The 19,926-nt window shown below is 47.3% G+C and overlaps 1 protein-coding gene across 1 annotated transcript in view; it reads right to left on the minus strand.

The window, feature by feature from the left end:
* Positions 1-3,237: 3,237 nt before the first annotated feature.
* Positions 3,238-19,926, minus strand: part of antxr2a (ANTXR cell adhesion molecule 2a) — a 62,836-nt gene continuing 46,147 nt past the window's right edge. Inside the window, exon 17 of the mRNA XM_079269732.1 lies at positions 3,238-5,827. Within this exon, the coding sequence (XP_079125858.1) occupies positions 5,789-5,827 (39 nt within the window). The 3' untranslated portion in view covers positions 3,238-5,788. The remainder of the gene's footprint in view (positions 5,828-19,926) is intronic.

The following is a 19,926-nucleotide window of genomic DNA, read 5'->3' on the forward strand; positions in this document are numbered from 1 at the left end:
TTGGGAGTTTGCTCTGTGTTTTCTTGGCTGCGAGTCGCTAATATAAAAATAGAAGAACGCTAAAGACCTTTCGGGTGCCGGCGTGCTCGTGTGCCGCTTTCGTTCCAATCCACGGATCAAACGGATACAAAAGTGAATTATCTTTCCTCTCAAAGTCACAAAAACTCCCGTTTCAACCCACAAAGTGCCGCCTGTGAATTGAATCAACTTCACTGATAAAAACCTCCTGAATTAATTTCTACAAAACGATCAGCATGTATCTCTTCTGTTTCATATTTGTGATTTCACCTCCTGCTGAATTGAAGAATATTTGCCGCGTCTGAGCTTCTTTACACACACGACATCTTTTGGTTAATTCAGCTGCTTTATTTATATTGTCAGATGTCTTTTTCATCTCCAAACGACTGTTTGTTTTCGTGTGGCGGTGTGTTGCTGTGCACTGAGCCCGTTTACATTACACACCATGTATGGGCTTGAACGGCAGCATGGTATAGAGCAGTGAGACAGGATGGCGCTTCATTAAAGAACCAAATAAAAAGTCACGAGGAGCGTTTGCAGACTCGGGAACAAATTACATTTTGGTTATATGCATTCAAAGTTTGTGAACATTTGAAGGTTCAGGAGTTATTCTTTGATGTCTTTGAGGATAAATGGGTCGATTGATTCCTTTTGACTTATTTGTAGTTTTTAACCTTCTTTTCGTTGTTTCCTTGTCTTTTGTTGCGGTGCCATACAACCTGTGTGAACGCATTCATCTTTTGTGTTCTCTAGATATTATTCATAGGTACGTAGGGGCGACAAGTGATCGGCGACTGCTTCAGTTTGACTCTTGTTTCCACTACAGATTGTGTCTTCTTCCTCTTTTGATTTTTCTTTACACAATTGCATGTATTCCTATGAATGAGTGTGTGTATTGGTGCTATCGCTAACGATAAGCTTAGCCAATGCCAAACTGCACCGAACGCGCTGTTAGCAGCCAGCTGGGCAGCACAGTCCGGTGGTGTGTTTGGCTAACGGGCCAATGAGGGCCAATGGGGGCCAATGAGGGCCAATGGGGGCCAATGAGGGCCAATGGGGGCCAATGGAGGCCAATGGGGGCCAATGAGGGCCAATGGGGGCCAATGAGGGCCAATGGAGGCCAATACGGCTACCTGAGCTAACGGCTAACGGGCCAATGAGGGCCAATGGGGGCCAATGAGGGCCAATGGGGGCCAATGGGGGCCAATGGGGGCCAATGAGGGCCAATGGGGGCCAATATGGGCCAATGGGGGCCAATGGAGGCCAATGAGGGCCAATTAGGGCCAATGAGGGCCAATGGGGGCCAATGGAGGCCAATGGGGGCCAATGAGGGCCAATGGGGGCCAATGGAGGCCAATACGGCTACCTGAGCTAACGGCTAACGGGACTAAACGCAGCAGCACTGTTACACAGTGAACTGCAGTTTAGCTGTGCGTGTTAATTAAAAATGAGACCGTATCTGTTGTGTGATGAAAAACGAGGGTAAATTGCAGTTTGTATTCATGAATATTTTAAACATTTGAAGCGTTGGTGTTGTGGAGGCTGTGTGAGCGGGTCAGCTGAGAGCAGTGATCAGCTTATAGGGATCACAGCGACACACACACGATGCATTTAGTCCACTTCATACGGAATCGACAGACAAAAGCTTTGAGGGAGTAAAAAGAACGACTGACTGCGTTTTAAAAGGTTTTCGTTGCTTCCATGCAGCTGTTTTTCAGGGAAATGTTGGTAATCAAGACTTGAGTGAAGTAACAGACAGGAAAGAAGGAGCTGAAGACTCGTTAATTGTCATCAGTACAGCTGGTACATTAGTGTCCGTAGTGAAGCTGCAGCAATGCTTTTATTCATAATCTTTTGATATGCGGCTGTATTGTTTTCATTCTTTGATTGTTTAGTTTATGAAATGACGGAACATAATGACGGATGACGATTAAAAGTTTGCAGAAGTTCCTTATTTCGCCTGAACACATAAAAATTGCTGAATCCTCCAGTTTTCCTCTGCAGGGGATCGATCACATTCATCTTATTCAAAAAACTCAACCGGATTCTGTTCATGAGAACAGATACAAATCCTCATTCATGAGGCAGGAACAAATAAAAGAGAACATTTTAAGTTGATTTGAAAAATGACAATAATGTATCAGACGTTATTTTGTCAAATGACACGTGAACATGAGATCAATGTTAGAGGTGTGACAGCTTAAGGAAAGTTTATTTTGATGTATTAGTGTTGTGGATGTGAATAAATACATGAATAAGGAACTCATCTACATTTGAACAAATTAAGAATCTATTTCACTTCTTCAAAGGATATTCAATTCTTATTTTACAGCGGTGGAATACAACGAAGTACATTTCGTTACAAAAGGTACTTGTACTTCCCGTGAGTATTCCCATTTCATGCATGTTCTTCAGGGATCAGTTGTGTTTTCATATTCAGGAGCACGTTAAGGCCACATGTGTTTCTTTACCAGATGGAACTTTGCATTTGTATTTCTAAGTTCACAGGAAAATAAGATAAATGTTGAGCGATGGTTTTGGTCTGATCTTTGTCAGAGTAGAATAAAGTTTTCTGTGTTTCTACAGAGCTGCTATTGATGTTCAGCCTGTTGATGCCTCACAGCAGCAGCTTTACACCACTCTCCATTCTAAAACAGAATTCTGTTTCTGGACAACAGAAGATGATTTATTGCAACTTTTAGTCTCAGAAATGAGATCAGGACGTACGTTCTGTGAAACGACGTCCATGAGAGGAGAGTTAACGCGACGAAAAAGTGAGATTATTATGACCTCGAACAAGGAGACATCGCTCTCTCACTTCCAACATGGAGGCGTTACAGCACGAACACACACACACACACACACACCTCAGCTGGCATCTCGTCACAGCATGCAAACGTGGATAAAGCAGAAGGTGTACGAGTGCATATTTTTACTAAATGCAAGACCTCATTTTTGGGGCGTTGAAGACCTTGGAGGGATTTTGTGTGTGTGTGTGTGTGTGTGGTGCCTCCGGTGACTGACTTCACAGGGGGAGAGGCTGCACACTGTCCACTCCTCTGTACACACACACACACACACACAGTTCCCTGTCGGGCCCTATAAATCTGTAAGGGCCCAATTAAAGATGGCCTTTAGCATGTCCACCCCTACCAGCACACACACACACACACACACGCGTGTTAAAAAGAGAGGAAAAGAAACAAGAAGAAAACAACGTTGGCTTTTCATCGAATGTATATTAGACACAACAGACTGCAGTGTAAAACAAGAACAAAATACAAAACAGTGTAGAACTCGTAAAAAAGAAGCTTTGCGAAGGAGACGTCTTTGGTCTCTCACTCGAATGTGCAGCTCGTGTGACTTGAACCTGGACTCAAAGGTGCTACGTGAGCATCGAAGAGGCAGCATGAGACAAAAACTGTACAATTGTAAAGATAATACAATGATAATTTACAATTTATGCACCTTAAATGATAATAATAATAATAATGTACAAAGCAGAAAGAAGTGCATGCAAATCAAATTCAATCCAGAATGTGAAAGAAACACAAATAAAAAATGAAGACATATCAACAATTGTGACTTTTCTTTGTTTAAGTTACATTGAAAAACTTGGCTGATGTGAAATTTTTTTCAAAAACAAAAATTGTGTGTTTAACTGAAATGAAAACAACCTCATCTAACAAGTGCAGAAATACAAAAAACACATGTTTTCCTCATAAAATGCATCAGTTTAAAAAACATAAAAAGGCACAAAGACATTCAACGATGCTTTGAATGAATCTGCAGCAATAAGTGCTAAAGTGAGCGCGATGTGGTGGCGTGAGGACGCGGACGGGTCATGTGACGTGTTACTAGCAGGGCGACTCCTGTTGTGACGGCGATGTTAATATCTCATGAGCTCGGGTTAATAACATTCCTGTGCTCGTGGTTGTAACATAAAAATAAAAAAAGACAAGATCTGAAGTGCTTGAAATGTCTCCTCGCGCAGCGTCCAGAACGAGGCCGATGAGCCGATTAAATGATGCAAGAGGCTAAAAGTGTTGAAGGCGCACGCACAAACACCGGCACACCCGAGCTTCAGATCTGCTTTTATTCATGTCGCTGCGGTCGGGACGGAGAGGAAACAAAGGAATAATTAGACCGGTGGACGTCGCCCGTTTCCCCCTCAAACTTGACGGTTGTTGAACTTATTTTTAGTGTCATTTGATAAGCTCCCCTGCTTGCACAGAGACATCCCACTGACCCAGCCACTGGTCATTGTCTATACCGCTTCCCGTCAAAGCCGGCGCGCTTTGTCAGGTCTCGACTCGAATATCCATTTCGCATCTGAAGTACGGTATCCGAAGTGACTGGATCATTCCAGCCTTTTTCTTCAGCTGCTGCCCTGTTTTCCTCCCCCACAGTGGGTTCTATTCCGCTCGCACTGACATCATTTGGGATTGGCGTCATGACAGCGCGCTTGAGAAATCCACAATATATATATATTTATATGTGTGTGTGTATACACGCTGCTTATTCCGGGGGGGTGAGGGAGTTGGGAGTTGGGGGGTGGAGGAGGGTGTAGAGGGGGTGGACATAATTTCTGGAAATGAACAATAGTTATCCGACCATCGCATCCGTTACTTCGGGTTTGCGTTTTGGACGTTGGCGCAGCGTCAACGTGGCACCGTGTCCTTTTGCGTGAATAACGCAATAACAGGTCATTCAATGTCAAAAAGGCATCAAAAAAGCGACAGACACGTCTTCACAGGCTGCTGCTTGCTGTTGCCTTTAATTAAACGTTGATATTGGCGGCGCTGAGTGAACTGGTGAGTTGTGACGCGGGCCGGTGGGAGAACAGAAAAGGCCCTCGGAGGGATGGAGCCGGCGTCGAGGGCAGCAGCTGTATCTGCAGCTTACAGTCTGAGCTGATGGGCCTGTGCATGTGATGTGCTACGCCTTGCTGAGCAGAGAGCAGACTGTGCTGGAAACAGGGGCAACAAAAACAAAAAAAACACCAAGCGCCATGTCAAGGTCTTGGAGGCATCAATCCCTCAAACAGGGCTGGAGCTCGGCCCGGTCCTGCGGTCGAATAACGCTCTATTAATTCCCTTGTCCCGGGCGCATAATGAAAGGAAGGTGTCTTCGGCGGAAACAACGGGAAAACTACAGGGCAAAGTCTCCCGATACCTCGGGGCGTTCCTGCCTACAGTTTGTCAAGCGTGTGCACTTCTCAGTGTTAAAATGACAAGATGAGCCGGGCGGAGGGGGCGGCCCGCCGGCCAATGCGGCGCCGCTGAAGTCGGGAGAGGATCCGTGATGAGACAATCGCCAACAGGCGACGGACTTCTGCACTTGTGAGGCCCCACTGGGATTATTCAGACTTCCACGCCAAAGGCACAACAGCCCCTTTCCCCCCACTTTGTTTTGTTCTTTCCTTCTTCAGATAGCTTCCGTCTGTGTGCATGAAATTAGGCTTTTCCCCCCCCACAGAAGGCACAATGTGGTCAGAATATGTTAAAGGCTTTGGTGCGCACGAGAAGGCTAACCGAGTCGGAGCGCCGAGTTCTGGGGCGTTCTGCTAGACTTTTACAAATTAAAAAATGTATTTGGGTTCAGAAATGTCCTTGTGAAACACGTAAGGAATGAGAGTTAATATCAACACTTGTGAGAGCAGGAACCCAGCAGAGGAAACGTGCAGAACACATCGTGGTTTGGACTGCGGGACTAGAAGTGAAGACGAGCTGACGTTCTGTTGTTCTGTTGATCAGCACACGTTGCTCTGCTACTGACGCTGCACACGGTTGAAGTTGATACAGCGACCCTGAAACAAAGAGAAGGAAAGTATTCACTGTTAGAATTAACAACCTGCTTCATACTTAAAAAATGTTTTGTTTTTAAATATGCCAATATTTCCTAATTAGCATATCTAAATATTTCCCAATACATTTAATTTACATAAAAAGTTCAGTCGTCATGATTTCATCGTCGACTCTTTCACAACAGATATTTCTACTAAAATAATCAAAATAAAATGATGAACAAGAAGAAAATATGAAAATAAATATTGATGTGTATGTATAACTAGTCCGAATTATTTTTAATATATATATATATATATATATATATATATATATATATATATGTATATATATATATACACATGTATATATATATGTATATATATATATGTATATATATATATATACATATATATATACATACACACACACACACACACACACACACACACAACAGATTAATGACTTTATAATTTCAGGAGAAATAAAGTAAAACAATCATCTTTAAATCAAATCAAATGAAGCATCGACTGGTGAACAAACATCTCACTTCTTTTCTAAGAATACTGGCGTCTCACTTTCGTCTCCCTGTGCACAGTCTCACGCAACGTGTGTGTGTGTGTGTGTGTGTGTGTGTGTGTAGGCAACAGTCTGAGCCTCTCGGTGCAGCAGTCTGCTCACCAATAGTAGGCCGACTGGCACCAAGAGGGAGCTCTCGCACAGCGAATTCATACCAGCCAGCAGGCCCCACACACACGCACACGCACACGCACACACACACACACACACACTCCGTCAGTGTGTTTACATGTGCTCACTGTAACCTGGTCACAACATCAGAGGTACTTCGTTCTGTTTCGTTCTTGAATGCGTCCGTTGACGAGCTGTAAACATGTTGGCGGCAGCGAGCAGCATCACATCTGAGGACAGCGGTGTTCATAAAGGATCAATTCACCCAAATCTACTCGCATCTATCCATGCAGGCCACCGACGCAGCAGTGATGATGGCATTTTGTTTTGAAAGATGACTGAACAGCAACATGAATGCAAGAAGTTCCTCAGCAGTTTAAAATCCGAAGTGATAAGCGCGACAGTGCTTTCCAGTCATTTGGGTGAACTTAACCTTCAATGTGAAACTAACTGTGAGGTCGAGAGGAAAGCTGCACTATCATGGGCACCAACGGCAAAATAAAAGCCCCCGAGTGGCTTTGAACTCAGGTGAAAGGGTCAGCAGGTTCACTGCATCTCCACCAGTGATGGGACTCAGGAACAGCTTCCAGCTGAGAAATAGTCTGACCTGTTGGAATTCTATGCCTCAGAGAGTATCGATAGTTGTTATCAATGCTGCCATGTCTTTCTGACAGTCGTGCGATGCAGAAACTTTGCAAAACTCTGCGTCACAACTTCAAACTCTGTCTCACGACACAAACTGTCTCACGACACAAACTCCGTCTCAACATCAAACTCCGTCTCACGACACAAACTTCTGCGACAAGACGTGAAACTTTGCGTCACAATGTCGAACATTAAAAATCACGCTGCAGCAGAACACCTTTAATGGACTAAAGATAAAGAGTTTCAAAGCAGTGGAGTGTGCTTTCTGACATACAGTAATGAGGCCGACCTGTACGCAGTCAGCTCTTGTTTACTCACAGGAAAGTTGAGACAGAAATTGATAAAAAGACCTGATTCATGTGCATTTCAATGTGCACATACATCTCTTGGTCCCCTCTGTTTCATGAATGATATTTGCAGGTGCATGCGTCCCATCGAGGGACAGAGATGAGCCGTTTGCAGAAGCCGGCAGCCGGTTCGGTATCTTACAGTATCTGCACTGCAGTCTGGCTCGGGAGCAGAAGTGTGCGCGGACCGACTGTGACGAGGGCTTTAGACAAGCTGGAGAGTCTTCCATTCCTCATCATTTGGCAGGGCTGGTGGGTGTTTGACGGAGGGGGTGGGGGCTTCGCTCCATCTCTGCATGGTAAGCCCCTCGACGTGTACCCTCTGCAGCTAATCTCGCACAGTCAACAAATAAGGCACATCAGATGCTGTTTTGGCCACGGCCGTCAGAGCGGCTAAGTTCAGTGGATTTTACGGGGTTTTGCGGCGCATGGGGGGGGGGGGGTGCGTTGATGAGGAGAGGGCGCGCTCTCTGCGGCGGCAGAATGGCAGGCGAGGCGAAGGGGGATCTGATGGCGAGGGCGAAGCAGGTGCGGCGCAATACGGTCAAACCCATTCCAACACCCCCCCCCCCCCCCCTCGGATGAGCGGGGCCCTGACTTGGCAGCGAGCGCCGCCTTTGTAACCGGGCCATGTTGGAGAGAGATGGAGGCCCACCTGTGCCACCCGGAGCGGCAGAACTATAGTCTGAACACGTCAGCGAGGAGTGTCAGAGAGATCTCATCAGACGGACGGCAGCGTGGCTGCAGAGAGAGAGACGGGCGGACGAGTCAGCCGGAGAGACGGAGAGGTGAACAGACAAGGGGGGGGGGCTGTGATTAATAAGGTTCATTACAGACACTCCACTGGCTTTAGTATGAAAACAAATGGAAATATATTGAACCTTGGTATCAAACTCAACTGATTAGAACAAGAAGAATTGTCCAACACAAAAAAGCAGTTTGCAGCAGAGGTGCTGAAATCATGATGTCACCATCATCTTTATTATCAATCAATAAATTATTGTTCAGTCTGAAAATGGCAGAAAATAGTAATATTCATTGTCGAACAAATATGACATGAGGAGGAGAAAGAAGCTGCAAATGACACTCAAGATGCCGGAGCATACTGCACACATTGGTGAACTACCAATACTTTCTGTCAGAGCATTTTTATAACCGGGAGCGAAAGCAATGACGGGACCTTTCACTGAGCGATCCACATTGTGTCGTAATAGCCTCAGCGTTTGAAGCCACTCAAGTTGTGGAATACGGCCCCATCGCTGCGCTGAGGTCTGGGTAGCGGGCCCCTCGCTGCAGAGGCCCCGTCGTGCCCCGGTCCTCGGACAACATGCTCGTCACTAGAAGCGTTTGGCTTGTAACCGGAGGCGGAGCTGCAGGAGCGAAGAGGAGACTGTCTGTACGTGTTTGGGTTTCATTCTCGTCTCTCGCCAGCGTTCGCCCCGAGCAGCTCGAGTCCCGTAGAGCTGCGACTCTCTGAGGACAGACGGCAGCAACTCAGAGAGCTCGGACGCAACTCTGGCCCACGTCATCGGAATGTTAAAGATCATTGTTTGGGAAAGGATGGCGACGTTCATTTTTAACAGGTTTTAACAAGATGCTCATTGAAATGTGTTTCAGTTCATCACGAGGATTCAGGTTGAAAGCTTTTAGCATAAAATGAGTTATTCTGGAATGTAAGAGCACAAGCGGTAGTGAGCAGATCTTTAGTCTGTTCGGGTCATCAGGTTCGTCTGTTCTCTGGACCCGTTTGAAAGAAGTCTCCACATCCACGTCTTTGGGAGACGAATGAAAGGAACACAGCTGATGAGTTCCAAGTGTGTGCATTGGCTCGTCTTGTGTTCATCGATTGTGTAGTTCGTCACATTTACAATCTAGAGAAAAGAAGCCGATGCAGGAGAGAAGCATCCATTTAGGTTGCAGAAGGACTCTCCCATCTGGACTGGAGTGTGAAAACACTTGCAAGCATGAGAGTTGTAATCCAGTTGCAAGATGCTTATTTTGCAGTGATAAGCTTCAGGCTTTGAAAGATTTTATTACCAGAACAGAGATCCCCCCCCCCCACATTAGAGCTTTGCAGCCTATACAGTGTCTTAGTTAATCTAGGGCTTACTTAATCCAACAGCAACTCTCCTCACATTACTCCAACACGCGTTTGTTGTTCTGACAAAATGTTAATGAGCTGAAGAGCAAATCCAAACTGCATCGTGAAGCCGTTGTGAAGTTCCCTTCCTGCGTGAACTGCCGACAGCACGTACTGCTGCTACACCCGACACGGGCCGGGGTCAGCGCCGGCCTCTCGTCGGGTCACAGGAGCCACAAGGAGCCACTGCACAGTGTGTACGTAATATTAGCCACGTCACTTCCTCACCAGCTGGAGACGACGGAGATGTTTTTAGGTCCGGAAACAAAAACCAAGAAGCAATCAGACTGGTAACCAAACTGACTGGTGCATCAGCTTCAGCAGAAACGGGTTTGCATTTCTGTTTTTGCATAATTATCAGCGGAATCTTTCAGTGCATTGGGTATTAAATAAAGTACAAATAAACATCAAAGGGAATCATAAAAGCCGATTCACACCAAACACACGCTTACACGCTCCAAACACTCGTGCGGAGGAAGAAACATTCACACGGACCTCGATTGCACCGGTTATAGTCCAGCCGGTGTCGTACCTGCAGGTAGCGTGCTGCTAAATGTGGGAAACATCTTTGTTCATGTAGTTTCTCAACACTTAATGTAATAAAAACGACCGTAACAAGCAAATAAAGGACAATATCAGGCTTGAGGTCCACCAGCAGCTGAGATATATGAAGATGGTAAAGTAGCCGATATGCACGTGCTGATGTTGCAGGTCGGTCACTTGTTATTCTGAATCCCACTGCACAGCTGTTCGAGGCGGAGACGATTGGTTGAGGTTAGATGTTGACCTCCTGGGGGTCAGGATAGCCGATTGGTCAGCATCCACTGTCTGGACAGTTTTGTGTTGTGTGGACAAGGGCAATGGTTTATTTCATTGAGGAAAATTAAAGTTGAAAGTTTTGTAGTTTTCGTAGTTTTGCAGCACATTTCCACATCAAACTGATAAGAAACTGTTTTAATAAAGGTTCATTTAAATGTAATCATTTAATCAGGTGTGAACTTCGACACGTTGCGATATTAACTCCGCTCAGTGTCGTCCTCGCGGCCCGTCGAGCGCCTCGGCCACCAGACATGTGTTCCGTTTTACTCCGTGTCCTCGGCCACATATTGGACAAATTAAAAAGTTCAAGTCGGAGGGAGAAGCACAGCTGCACGGAGGACAGAGCAGAGAGCCAGGGTGTGAGCAATCCTCCCTCCACGAGGCTGCTGGCCCTCTTCTCACAGCCCCTCGTCCACACACACACACACACACACACACACACATGCTGCCCACACAGCGCTGCCATCTGGCCTGCTGGGAAATCAGAGCCACCTGAGACTCGGCCAAATACATGATGCTCGCTGACAACTCGGGCAGTTCCCTCCTCATTGTAAAGAGATGAATACAGATTATACAAGCACATAAGGTACATGGGAGGACAACATTTCTTTTCACTACTGTGAAGTTTAGCAGATCTGTTGGAAGACATTGTTTCTTCTTCTTCCTGCTCCAAAACAGGAAGCGGTCTCTGCTTGACATGCATGTAATAAATGCCTCCATGTTCATATGTAGTGCTGCAGGGATAGAACTTTGATGCCAATCTAAGCGATCAAAAACACCACGCCTTTGGAAACACCAACACTGCCTCCAATAGGGAGCCTCAGTGTGGATGAATCCGGCTCTGGTGGCTACTTCACTGACCCTGGGAGCAGAGAGGGAGTGAGTGACAGCTTGCAGTAAAAGAAAATAAGTTACGCGAGCAGCAGCAGCATATGGTCTGCAGACTGTCGGAGCATCGCTGGCTCCAGCTTCCTGCAGACAGGAGAATGTTTTACTGAGTGGAGAGAAGAAGAGAAGCTGATGGTGAGGTCGGGTTCTTTGGTCCGAACCATCGTGTTGTTAGCTTCTCTGTTTGTTGAGGTTTCCACCGCCGCGATTAGAGGATTCGATATCAGTCTGAACTGTGTGCCGGGAGCTGAGTTAGAGTCATTACATCTCATCTTCCTCCTTACATCTACGACTTATTGCATCTTAAAAACCACCTCAACCAAGAGTAAAAAAATGATTTGCACAATTGCCAAAATTCTATCACCGAATGCTTCCTGTAAGCAGATGCTGCAGAACAGCATCAGCTGAAAAGCTAAAATCGAATCCCCCAAAAGCTGATCTGACCGTCTCGTCTGTTTCCCAATTGCTGGCAGAGAAAAGGAGGAATCTGTTCAAGGGTTAACCTCATGGCCGAGTCACAATGCCGGCGTATCGTTGTTGACGTCATGTTGTCTGCTGGTGTAAGATTCGGCTGCTCGCTCGATTTCAGAGCAGAACCGTTTACACCCCCCGATGCGTCGCAGATTTGATTCTACTTCCTGTTTCCTGCTGTTCCCTTCATGCGGTCATCATCGTGCATGAATGTCTAAAATGACACGGCTCCCGACTCTTGCACCAGCCGTCTGTTGTTGCAGGGATAAGTGGAAGCTCCTGAAGCCTGAACGTGGATGCTGCAGTACTGTAGGTGCAGCTGTTTCCTGCAGGGCCCTCCTGCTTTCTCCCCCCCCCCCTACCAACCCCCCCCTCTCAGAGTAAGTGCACATCATTGGCAGCTAAAAGCTCTGGGCACCGTCCCTCTGGTTGTTCCAGAGAAATGCCAATCGTTTTGGCGTCGACGGGGGCCTCACAGACGGCGCAGGAAGGCACAGATGGCACTAATGGACGAGCAGAATCCAACCGAGGGACCGGGACAGAGCCACACCGGAGCGCCGTCCAAATAACTGTAGTGTGAATGTACTGTATGGCCAAGCGCCGCCTGCTCTGCTCTGGCGGGGAGAAGCGGTGCCACGGCGATGCGGCATGAAGTATTTAAAATGATGAAATAATCATAAGAGAGGGAGGTGGTGGGAGGACCGGCGTGGAGCCGTGCCAGGCGGGATCAGACAGGAGAGATGGTTCTTTGGGCTGATACGTGCTGAAGCCCGACGCAGACAGACAGCTACAGCCAATGGACCCCGTCAGTCAGCGAAGAGCCAGTTTATCGACCGCACCGGCTCCCGATACAATGCTTCTGTTGTGCTAACGCGTGAGCCGGGCCTGGTTGTTGGTTTTATACGACCTGTGACGGCGATAGACTTGCATCTCGCATAAATCTTTTCCCTTCATTCCCCACGGTGATGCCCACATGCTGCACATTTGCTGTGCGAAGCATTCACAAAAAACACGTCCCCGTGTCTCCTTCTGTGTCTCCTTCTATGCTTCAGCGAGGAGTGCAGAGCAGATGCTTGTAGGAAGAACTAGTCACAGCTTCCGATGGTGCTAAGTGGCCACCGAGAAGAGAGACAAAAGTCCAGTCTGGAGCTCCGCGTTCTTTTTATAAAAAGTTGAAATACTTCTGAAGGGTCACGATACCTTAAGTTTCAGCCGTTTTCAGCCGTCTGCGTGGTTTCTCTAAAAATGCAAGCGGTTGGGTGGAGGCGAGAGGAGGAAGCTGTTGGATGGAGGCGGGAGGAGGAAGCGGTTGGGTGGAGGCGGGAGGAGGAAGCGGTTGGGTGGAGGCGGGAGGAGGAAGCGGTTGGATGGAGGCGGGAGGAGGAAGCGGTTGGGTGGAGGCGGGAGGAGGAAGCGGTTGGGTGGAGGCGGGAGGAGGAAGCGGTTGGATGGAGGCGAGAGGAGGAAGCTGTTGGATGGAGGCGGGAGGAGGAAGCGGTTGGGTGGAGGCGGGAGGAGGAAGCGGTTGGGTGGAGGCGAGAGGAGGAAGCGGTTGGGTGGAGGCGAGAGGAGGAAGCGGTTGGGTGGAGGCGGGAAGAGGAAGCAGTTGGGTGGAGGAAGCGGTTGGGTGGAGGAAGCGGTTGGGTGGAGGCGGGAGGAGGAAGCGGTTGGGTGGAGGCGGGAGGAGGAAGCGGTTGGGTGGAGGAAGCGGTTGGGTGGAGGAAGCGGTTGGGTGGAGGAAGCGGTTGGGTGGAGGAAGCGGTTGGGTGGAGGAAGCGGTTGGGAGGAGGAAGCGGTTGGGTGGAGGAAGCGGTTGGGTGGAGGCGGGATGAGGAAGCGGTTGGGTGGAGGAAGCGGTTGGGTGGAGGAAGCGGTTGGGAGGAGGAAGCGGTTGGGTGGAGGAAGCGGTTGGGTGGAGGCGGGATGAGGAAGCGGTTGGGTGGAGGAAGCGGTTGGGTGGAGGAAGCGGTTGGGAGGAGGAAGCGGTTGGGTGGAGGAAGCAGTTGGGTGGAGGAAGCGGTTGGGTGGGCAGCTCGGCCTTCTGACACTCTGCAGAACAGCACGGCGCACAGAAAAGTTTCTCGGTGCTAGTTGACAATAGAAAGACGACATCAGTAAGATACTAAGTTGCAGCATACTTTGGATGAAACGTGCAAACTGCAGCAGCACCCGAATTCCACCCCCCCCCCCCCCCCCCAAAATAAACAGAAGCCAGTTGTTGGTTTGGACCCGCAGCTGTTCGGTGTCCCAAAAGCTCAGATCTGCAGTACAACACGCTCAGACTACATGTGCGAGCCTTCTGAACGAGGACGCCAAAAACATAAACCCAAAATAAAGAGGTAGTAGTGGGGGGGGGAGGGGGGGGGCATTTGTTAATTTCTTTCTTCCGGGTGCCACAGTGTATCAGCGTCCACGCGGAGCCACTGGGCTCATCTGTACTTTTAAATCACGCCACATCTGTCCTCCCACAGCGGCCAGCAGAGACGCCACGAAACACTCACAACTGCACTGGAAACATAAGCTCGCGTCCCGTCAACCGAACGGCTCTCGTGTTCGGCTGGATTAAGAGTACGTGGGACATTTGCCCGGTTGGTTGTTTTTTTTTACGCTAAATGGAGCGAACCTCCATCGTTGCTTTAACCTCGGGGTTTTTACAGATGCTCACAAAACACCACTGTTGATGAAATGTGCATTTACAGCAGCCACGATGTCACGCAGAGCACAATGATCCCCTGAAGCAGAGTACGTCTGCAGACAAAGAGGGTGCGGATGAAGCCCAACGTCCTGTTTCCTGATCACGTGCACGCTCTCCACGTCTCATCAAACCGTCACGCAGTGAAAAGAGCTTCGATGATCTGCTGCAGTCAGCGTTTCTCTGTGACGCCCTGAGTTTTTAGATATGTTCCAAATGTCATGAATAAATATATCAACACTGACAATGAAGTCGCACCTTTTTTATTCCTAAAGTCTAACTACACAGCAGCAAAGGACACATTAGATACATTCGATAAATATGTAAGAGATCAAACGCGTGTATGGATCTAAACGCTGGCGAGAGAATCAATTCTTTACAAATGATGTTTATTTGATTCACTCGTAGTAGTCCGGTCGTGTTCATTTTGAGTATTTTTATACATGATGAAAAGAAATTGTACGAGATATATATTTTTTTGACTTTACTCCCATGATGCTTTGCCAGCCTGCAGCCAGCTGGTACCCTGAGAAGAAGACACTATTCCCTCTGAATGAGAGCGGAGCAGGAAGCCGAGGAGCAGCAGAGACTCAAACGGCTGCTCGTGACGGAGACAGAACACTGAAGCACCACCTGTTTTAAACAGTCAACACAAGTCAGTCAATGGCGAAGACCTCCGTCTTATTACTTTGGACTCATGTAATGAATACACAACGGTCAATTACAGAAATGTGGATCAGAAATGAAGAACAGGTTTCCACTGAACCAGGAAGTGTTGTTGGTGCTTCCATGTATTACCAGCTGTTCATTTATTGTAACATAGAATATATATAATATCTGGATGCTCTGTTGGTACTGGGTTGTAGTTATGTGTTAGTTTGTATTTACATTAGTGCACATGTAATATCTATTAACCCTGTTTGATTATATTGTTCATTTCTGTCACTTGTTAAATGTATGAAATAAATAAATACAAGATAGTAAAATAATGTATCATTATAATGTTAAAACTCATGAGTCCAGCGTTGTTTCATTGAATTCAACGACTTGCTTCCATTAATCCGTCTGCCTTGTTATTACTGTTTAATAAATAACCAACAGCAGCAGCATCTTCAATGAGACAGCCTTTAATATTAATCATTAAAAAAATAACAAACTGTTTCTTTCCAAAGATAAATATGCCGAATATCCATTCGGTCTAAACTTTGCTGCTCTAAATTCATCTGTCCACATTAACAGATATTTATCGTTCCCTCTGTGAGTAAACAAAGGTTTTATGATGACTCATCAGCAGCAACGCGCTTCACTTTGAGCCAGTCGGGCTGAAGAGCTCATTTTGGAATGAAGCTCTTTGATTGGCCTCAATTAGTTGTTTCCTTCCTCTTCACTGTGTAAGTGTGTGTGTGAGTGTGTGTGTCACTATACTCTGGTTTACCCTGCACGGTGCCCCCTCCTCCACCAGCGGCATGCTGCACGGGGTCACATGTGATCTGCTCTTAGCGGAGATGCAGGCCATGCGACAGGGAGGGCCAGTAATTGGGAGTGAGCTGTCAAGACGGGGCGGTGTGTTTGTGTGTGTGTGTGTGTGTTGTGCACGTGCCAGGGAGGCTGCCCTCCTACAGGGTGGCGCACATTAAGGTCCCTGATGAGACTAATGCAGGAGGAAATGGGTCTGGCGCGGCGCCCGGTCGAGAGGTGAAAAGGGAAGGCTGGTCTGGGTCGAAGCCCGCCCTGAAATGAATCTGGAGCAAGTGCAGGAAAAAAAGAAAAAGGGTCGATTTCCACGTCTGTAAATAGTTTTATTCATTTATTCCTCTGGATTTTAATTGAAAATGAATATTCATATTTTTTAAAAATGTCCCGTTTCCCAAATCTCAAAGAATCTCCTCTTTGTCTCATGACTGAGTCATGGATCCTTCACAGCGCTCGCTTCTCCTTCAAGAGTCAATCAACTCATTAAAGACATGATTCAGAAGCCGCCGACGCGCCGACGCCAACCGACAAAAACACAAAACGCTTTCCTGCAGTCGACATGATTCACTGCAATTACAGGAAAACAAAAAAGAAGGTAAAAGAATGAACGTGTCCAATCAAAGACACAAATGGAGATAATTGCGTTCCGGGTTGATGAATTAATTATTATTAGTTTCTCTGACAATGTTGGTTCATTTGATGTTTGCCGGTACGTGAACATCTGGAGCTGCCTCGTTAGCGTTCGGCTCCGACAGAGAAGGGACGTCTTTCTGTGATTGTTAAATCAACAGTATTGGGAAATATAAGGTTTCCTTTTCATCATTTTGTCTTTTAATAATTATGATAACGCCCGTTTCTTCTTGTTCCACAATAAACTGATGAGTCTTCTCAGTTTGGAAGCGAAATAGAAGACGTGTGGATGTGAAGGGTTCAATCCTCTTCTGGTATCAGTTCAACACATCGTGAAAAGTTAATATCATCCGAGGGATTCACCCAAAAATGAGATTTCCATCATTTTATAAGACTGAATAAAAGTTAAAGAAGCACAAAGTTCACTCGGTTGTATTTAATCCCAAAGGCGTTCTGCTTATGTAGCAGAGCTTTTACACCAAAGGGTTCTGGCGTCATAACTCACAACCAAAATATGTCTTCATGTTCAAAGTTAAATCTGATTTTACAGCAAAAAACAACTCCAGCTTTAAATCTCAACAGGAGAAAAGTCGTTGTTTACGAGGCAGCGATCATTAAAGAGGTGGAGATACGAGCGGCGGCGTCCTGCTACGGCGGCGGGAGGCGCTCGGTGATAAAGCATCTTGTTAGCTCTACTGAGGAAAATATGCTTATCGAGCCGCATGTTAATACAAGCAGTAAATAATGTGATCATCGGCCAGCGATGCTGCAAATATAACAGCGTGAAGGAGCCTGAAGCCACGCTGACAACAGGGAGGTGTTGTGTGTGTGTGTGTGTGTGTGTGTGTGTGTGTGTGTGTTTTAAAACATGGGCTACAAACTGTGAGAACGGGTTAATGCGACCTGAGCAGTGAAGACATGAGCAGCAACACACGCGCTCACAAACCCAGTAAACAGCGTTAGCGATCCGAGTAACGTGATCAATCAACAGTTTGTGACAAAAGAAGGAGGCAAACTCTGCACAGAGCTGCTGATTGGCTGAACAACCTCACTGCCCCCCCCCCTCATAACTCACCTGTATCTGACCGGAGGAACACACCTCTAGGTTTGAAAATGCAGCTCAGTCACCAGGAAGCAAGATGCCTCTTTGTCTCAGCGGAGACGGATCTTGGGCGGACTCTGTTTGTTTGGGGAAAGGCGGTGCGAACGGGCGCACGAGTCCATCAAATCAATTAGAGTCTTGCGCGGAGACGGCCCGGCTTGGCCCGGGCTGGAGGAGCTCGGGCCAGATCTCTTGCGAGGGGTTATGTGAGTCAGAGTGTTGCCACGGCCAACAGTCACGACTCGTGTACTCACAACACCAGTATCAGTGCAGGGGAGGGGGGGGAGGGGTGAAAAGCTTGCATATGGCCAGAGCCAGTGTGTCACATTTGGGCTACAGTTCACATTGGGCTCAGACGCTCACGCCAATGAACTCGTGAGGATTGTCGGGGGGGGGGGGGGGGGGGGAGATTTAACCAGCTTAGAGGCGACGGGGAGAAAAGCGTACTGCATGTACACCGACATCCAACTGGCAAGTCCGCCTGCGTGCATCTTCTCCTTCGCTACTTCCTACCGTCGAATCTCACGTTGAAGAAAATGAACCACCTGGTGAAGAGGCCGTCCTGTAGAACTGCAACAAATACTCTTGTGACGTGTTCATGCAGGAGGATTGTGAGCAAATGATCCGAGGTTTACATTTTGTGTGTGCAGAAAAAAAATAGATATAAATGAGACACTTAAGATGCTGGACACAAGAGACAAATATGAGTCAAACTACGTACAATGCAACTTTTGTTCTGCATTTCTGCCAACAATCGTCCAACACCGAAACACCTACAAAAGCCAATATGTGTCCGATAAATCGGCTGATCTCGTTAGCGACTCGGCTGAATGTGGACTTCCGCGTGTGAAAGCTTCCGTCGCTGCTCTTTTGCTGCGTTAAAGCCCCGCAGTCGCTGATTGCACTGTTTAATTAAGCAGGTTCTCCAGCTCTGCAGTGGGTCAACACTCGTTTCAACTTCTGCTGCTGCCATGAGCACGAATCAGAGTGCGATCTGCCATTATGTTAATTTATTTGCATATGTTGGGGGAAACTACAGGCATTCACAGTTGCCCGGAGCCTCGTCTCAACACGCTCAGCATTAAGTGTAATTATTCGGCTTGTGCGGCGCGGCTCCGTCCTCCACCGCGCGGCGTTACAAAGGCGAATAGAACTGCTGCTTTCCTCACGGCGAGGTTGGCGGCCATGTAATTCATGACGATGTGCACAAAGTGCGGGAGGACGTTCCCCCCTCACACGCCATGTTACGCTCACCGGCCCCGAGAGCGTTCAAGCTTCCAAGTTGTTTCCGGGGAGTCGAGCTGTACGGTTACTGGCGACATGCATGCTAATCAGCAACGCCTGGTCCTGCATTATGCGCCGCGTCAAGATTATTTTGTTTGAAGGAAGAAAAAAAGCGCCAGCTGTCATGTTTTATGCATTCGCTTTTCAGTTCAATGTTCTCGTTTGCGTTCGCTGTTGGAAAGATGCAGCTCGACTTGTGCCGCGGCTGTTATGTTCTACGGCGTAAAAGCTTCGGGACGTCGGCGGCAGATGTTTAGGCCTCGATGGTAGAAGTGGAGTCCAAACAGCAGCGACGGGACGCGACACCGATGCAGTCGGGATACAACTGGGAAAAGATGGTTCACAGATTTTACCTTCAAAACAAAAGCGGAAGACAACAGTCTGCATCGCTTTCCTCTCGCCGACGTCTCAACGCCTCATTCTCCTGAAGCGCCTCACGCGAGGAGGCCTAAAGAAACGAGGCTTTATTTAAATCTCGAGAAGGTTCAGTTTACATTCAGAGGGATTAAGGACACGTTTCAGAGAACATGGACGCCTTTTCTTAAACACTAAGATCGACGAAAACAAAGCTCACAGCTGATCACCTGCTTTCAACAGAGTTCAGAAGGTGAACCTGAAGAATCTAAATGGTCTTTTTAAACTGTAAAATCTCAATCAGCAATAACAAACAAATACAAATAAACTCTCTCCACACACACAGCTCTTTTTCAGTAGATTTGTCAGTTTGTTAAAATCTCATCTTCATGATGTGATCCCACTGAAAGTCTGTGATTGTTCATATGAATATCGTAGAACGTGAATGAACCGTCAGCCATGAGAATGATGTAACCTCATGAGAGCACGCTGACGAGGAAACAGACTTTTAATCGGTCTCAGTGCAGAGCAGCGACCCTCACGCACTCGATCTGTCTAATTGACTCAAATATCCTGCCCTGAAATCC

Source organism: Melanostigma gelatinosum, assembly GCF_949748355.1.
Source record: "Melanostigma gelatinosum genome assembly, chromosome: 6".
NCBI lineage: Eukaryota > Metazoa > Chordata > Actinopteri > Perciformes > Zoarcidae > Melanostigma > Melanostigma gelatinosum.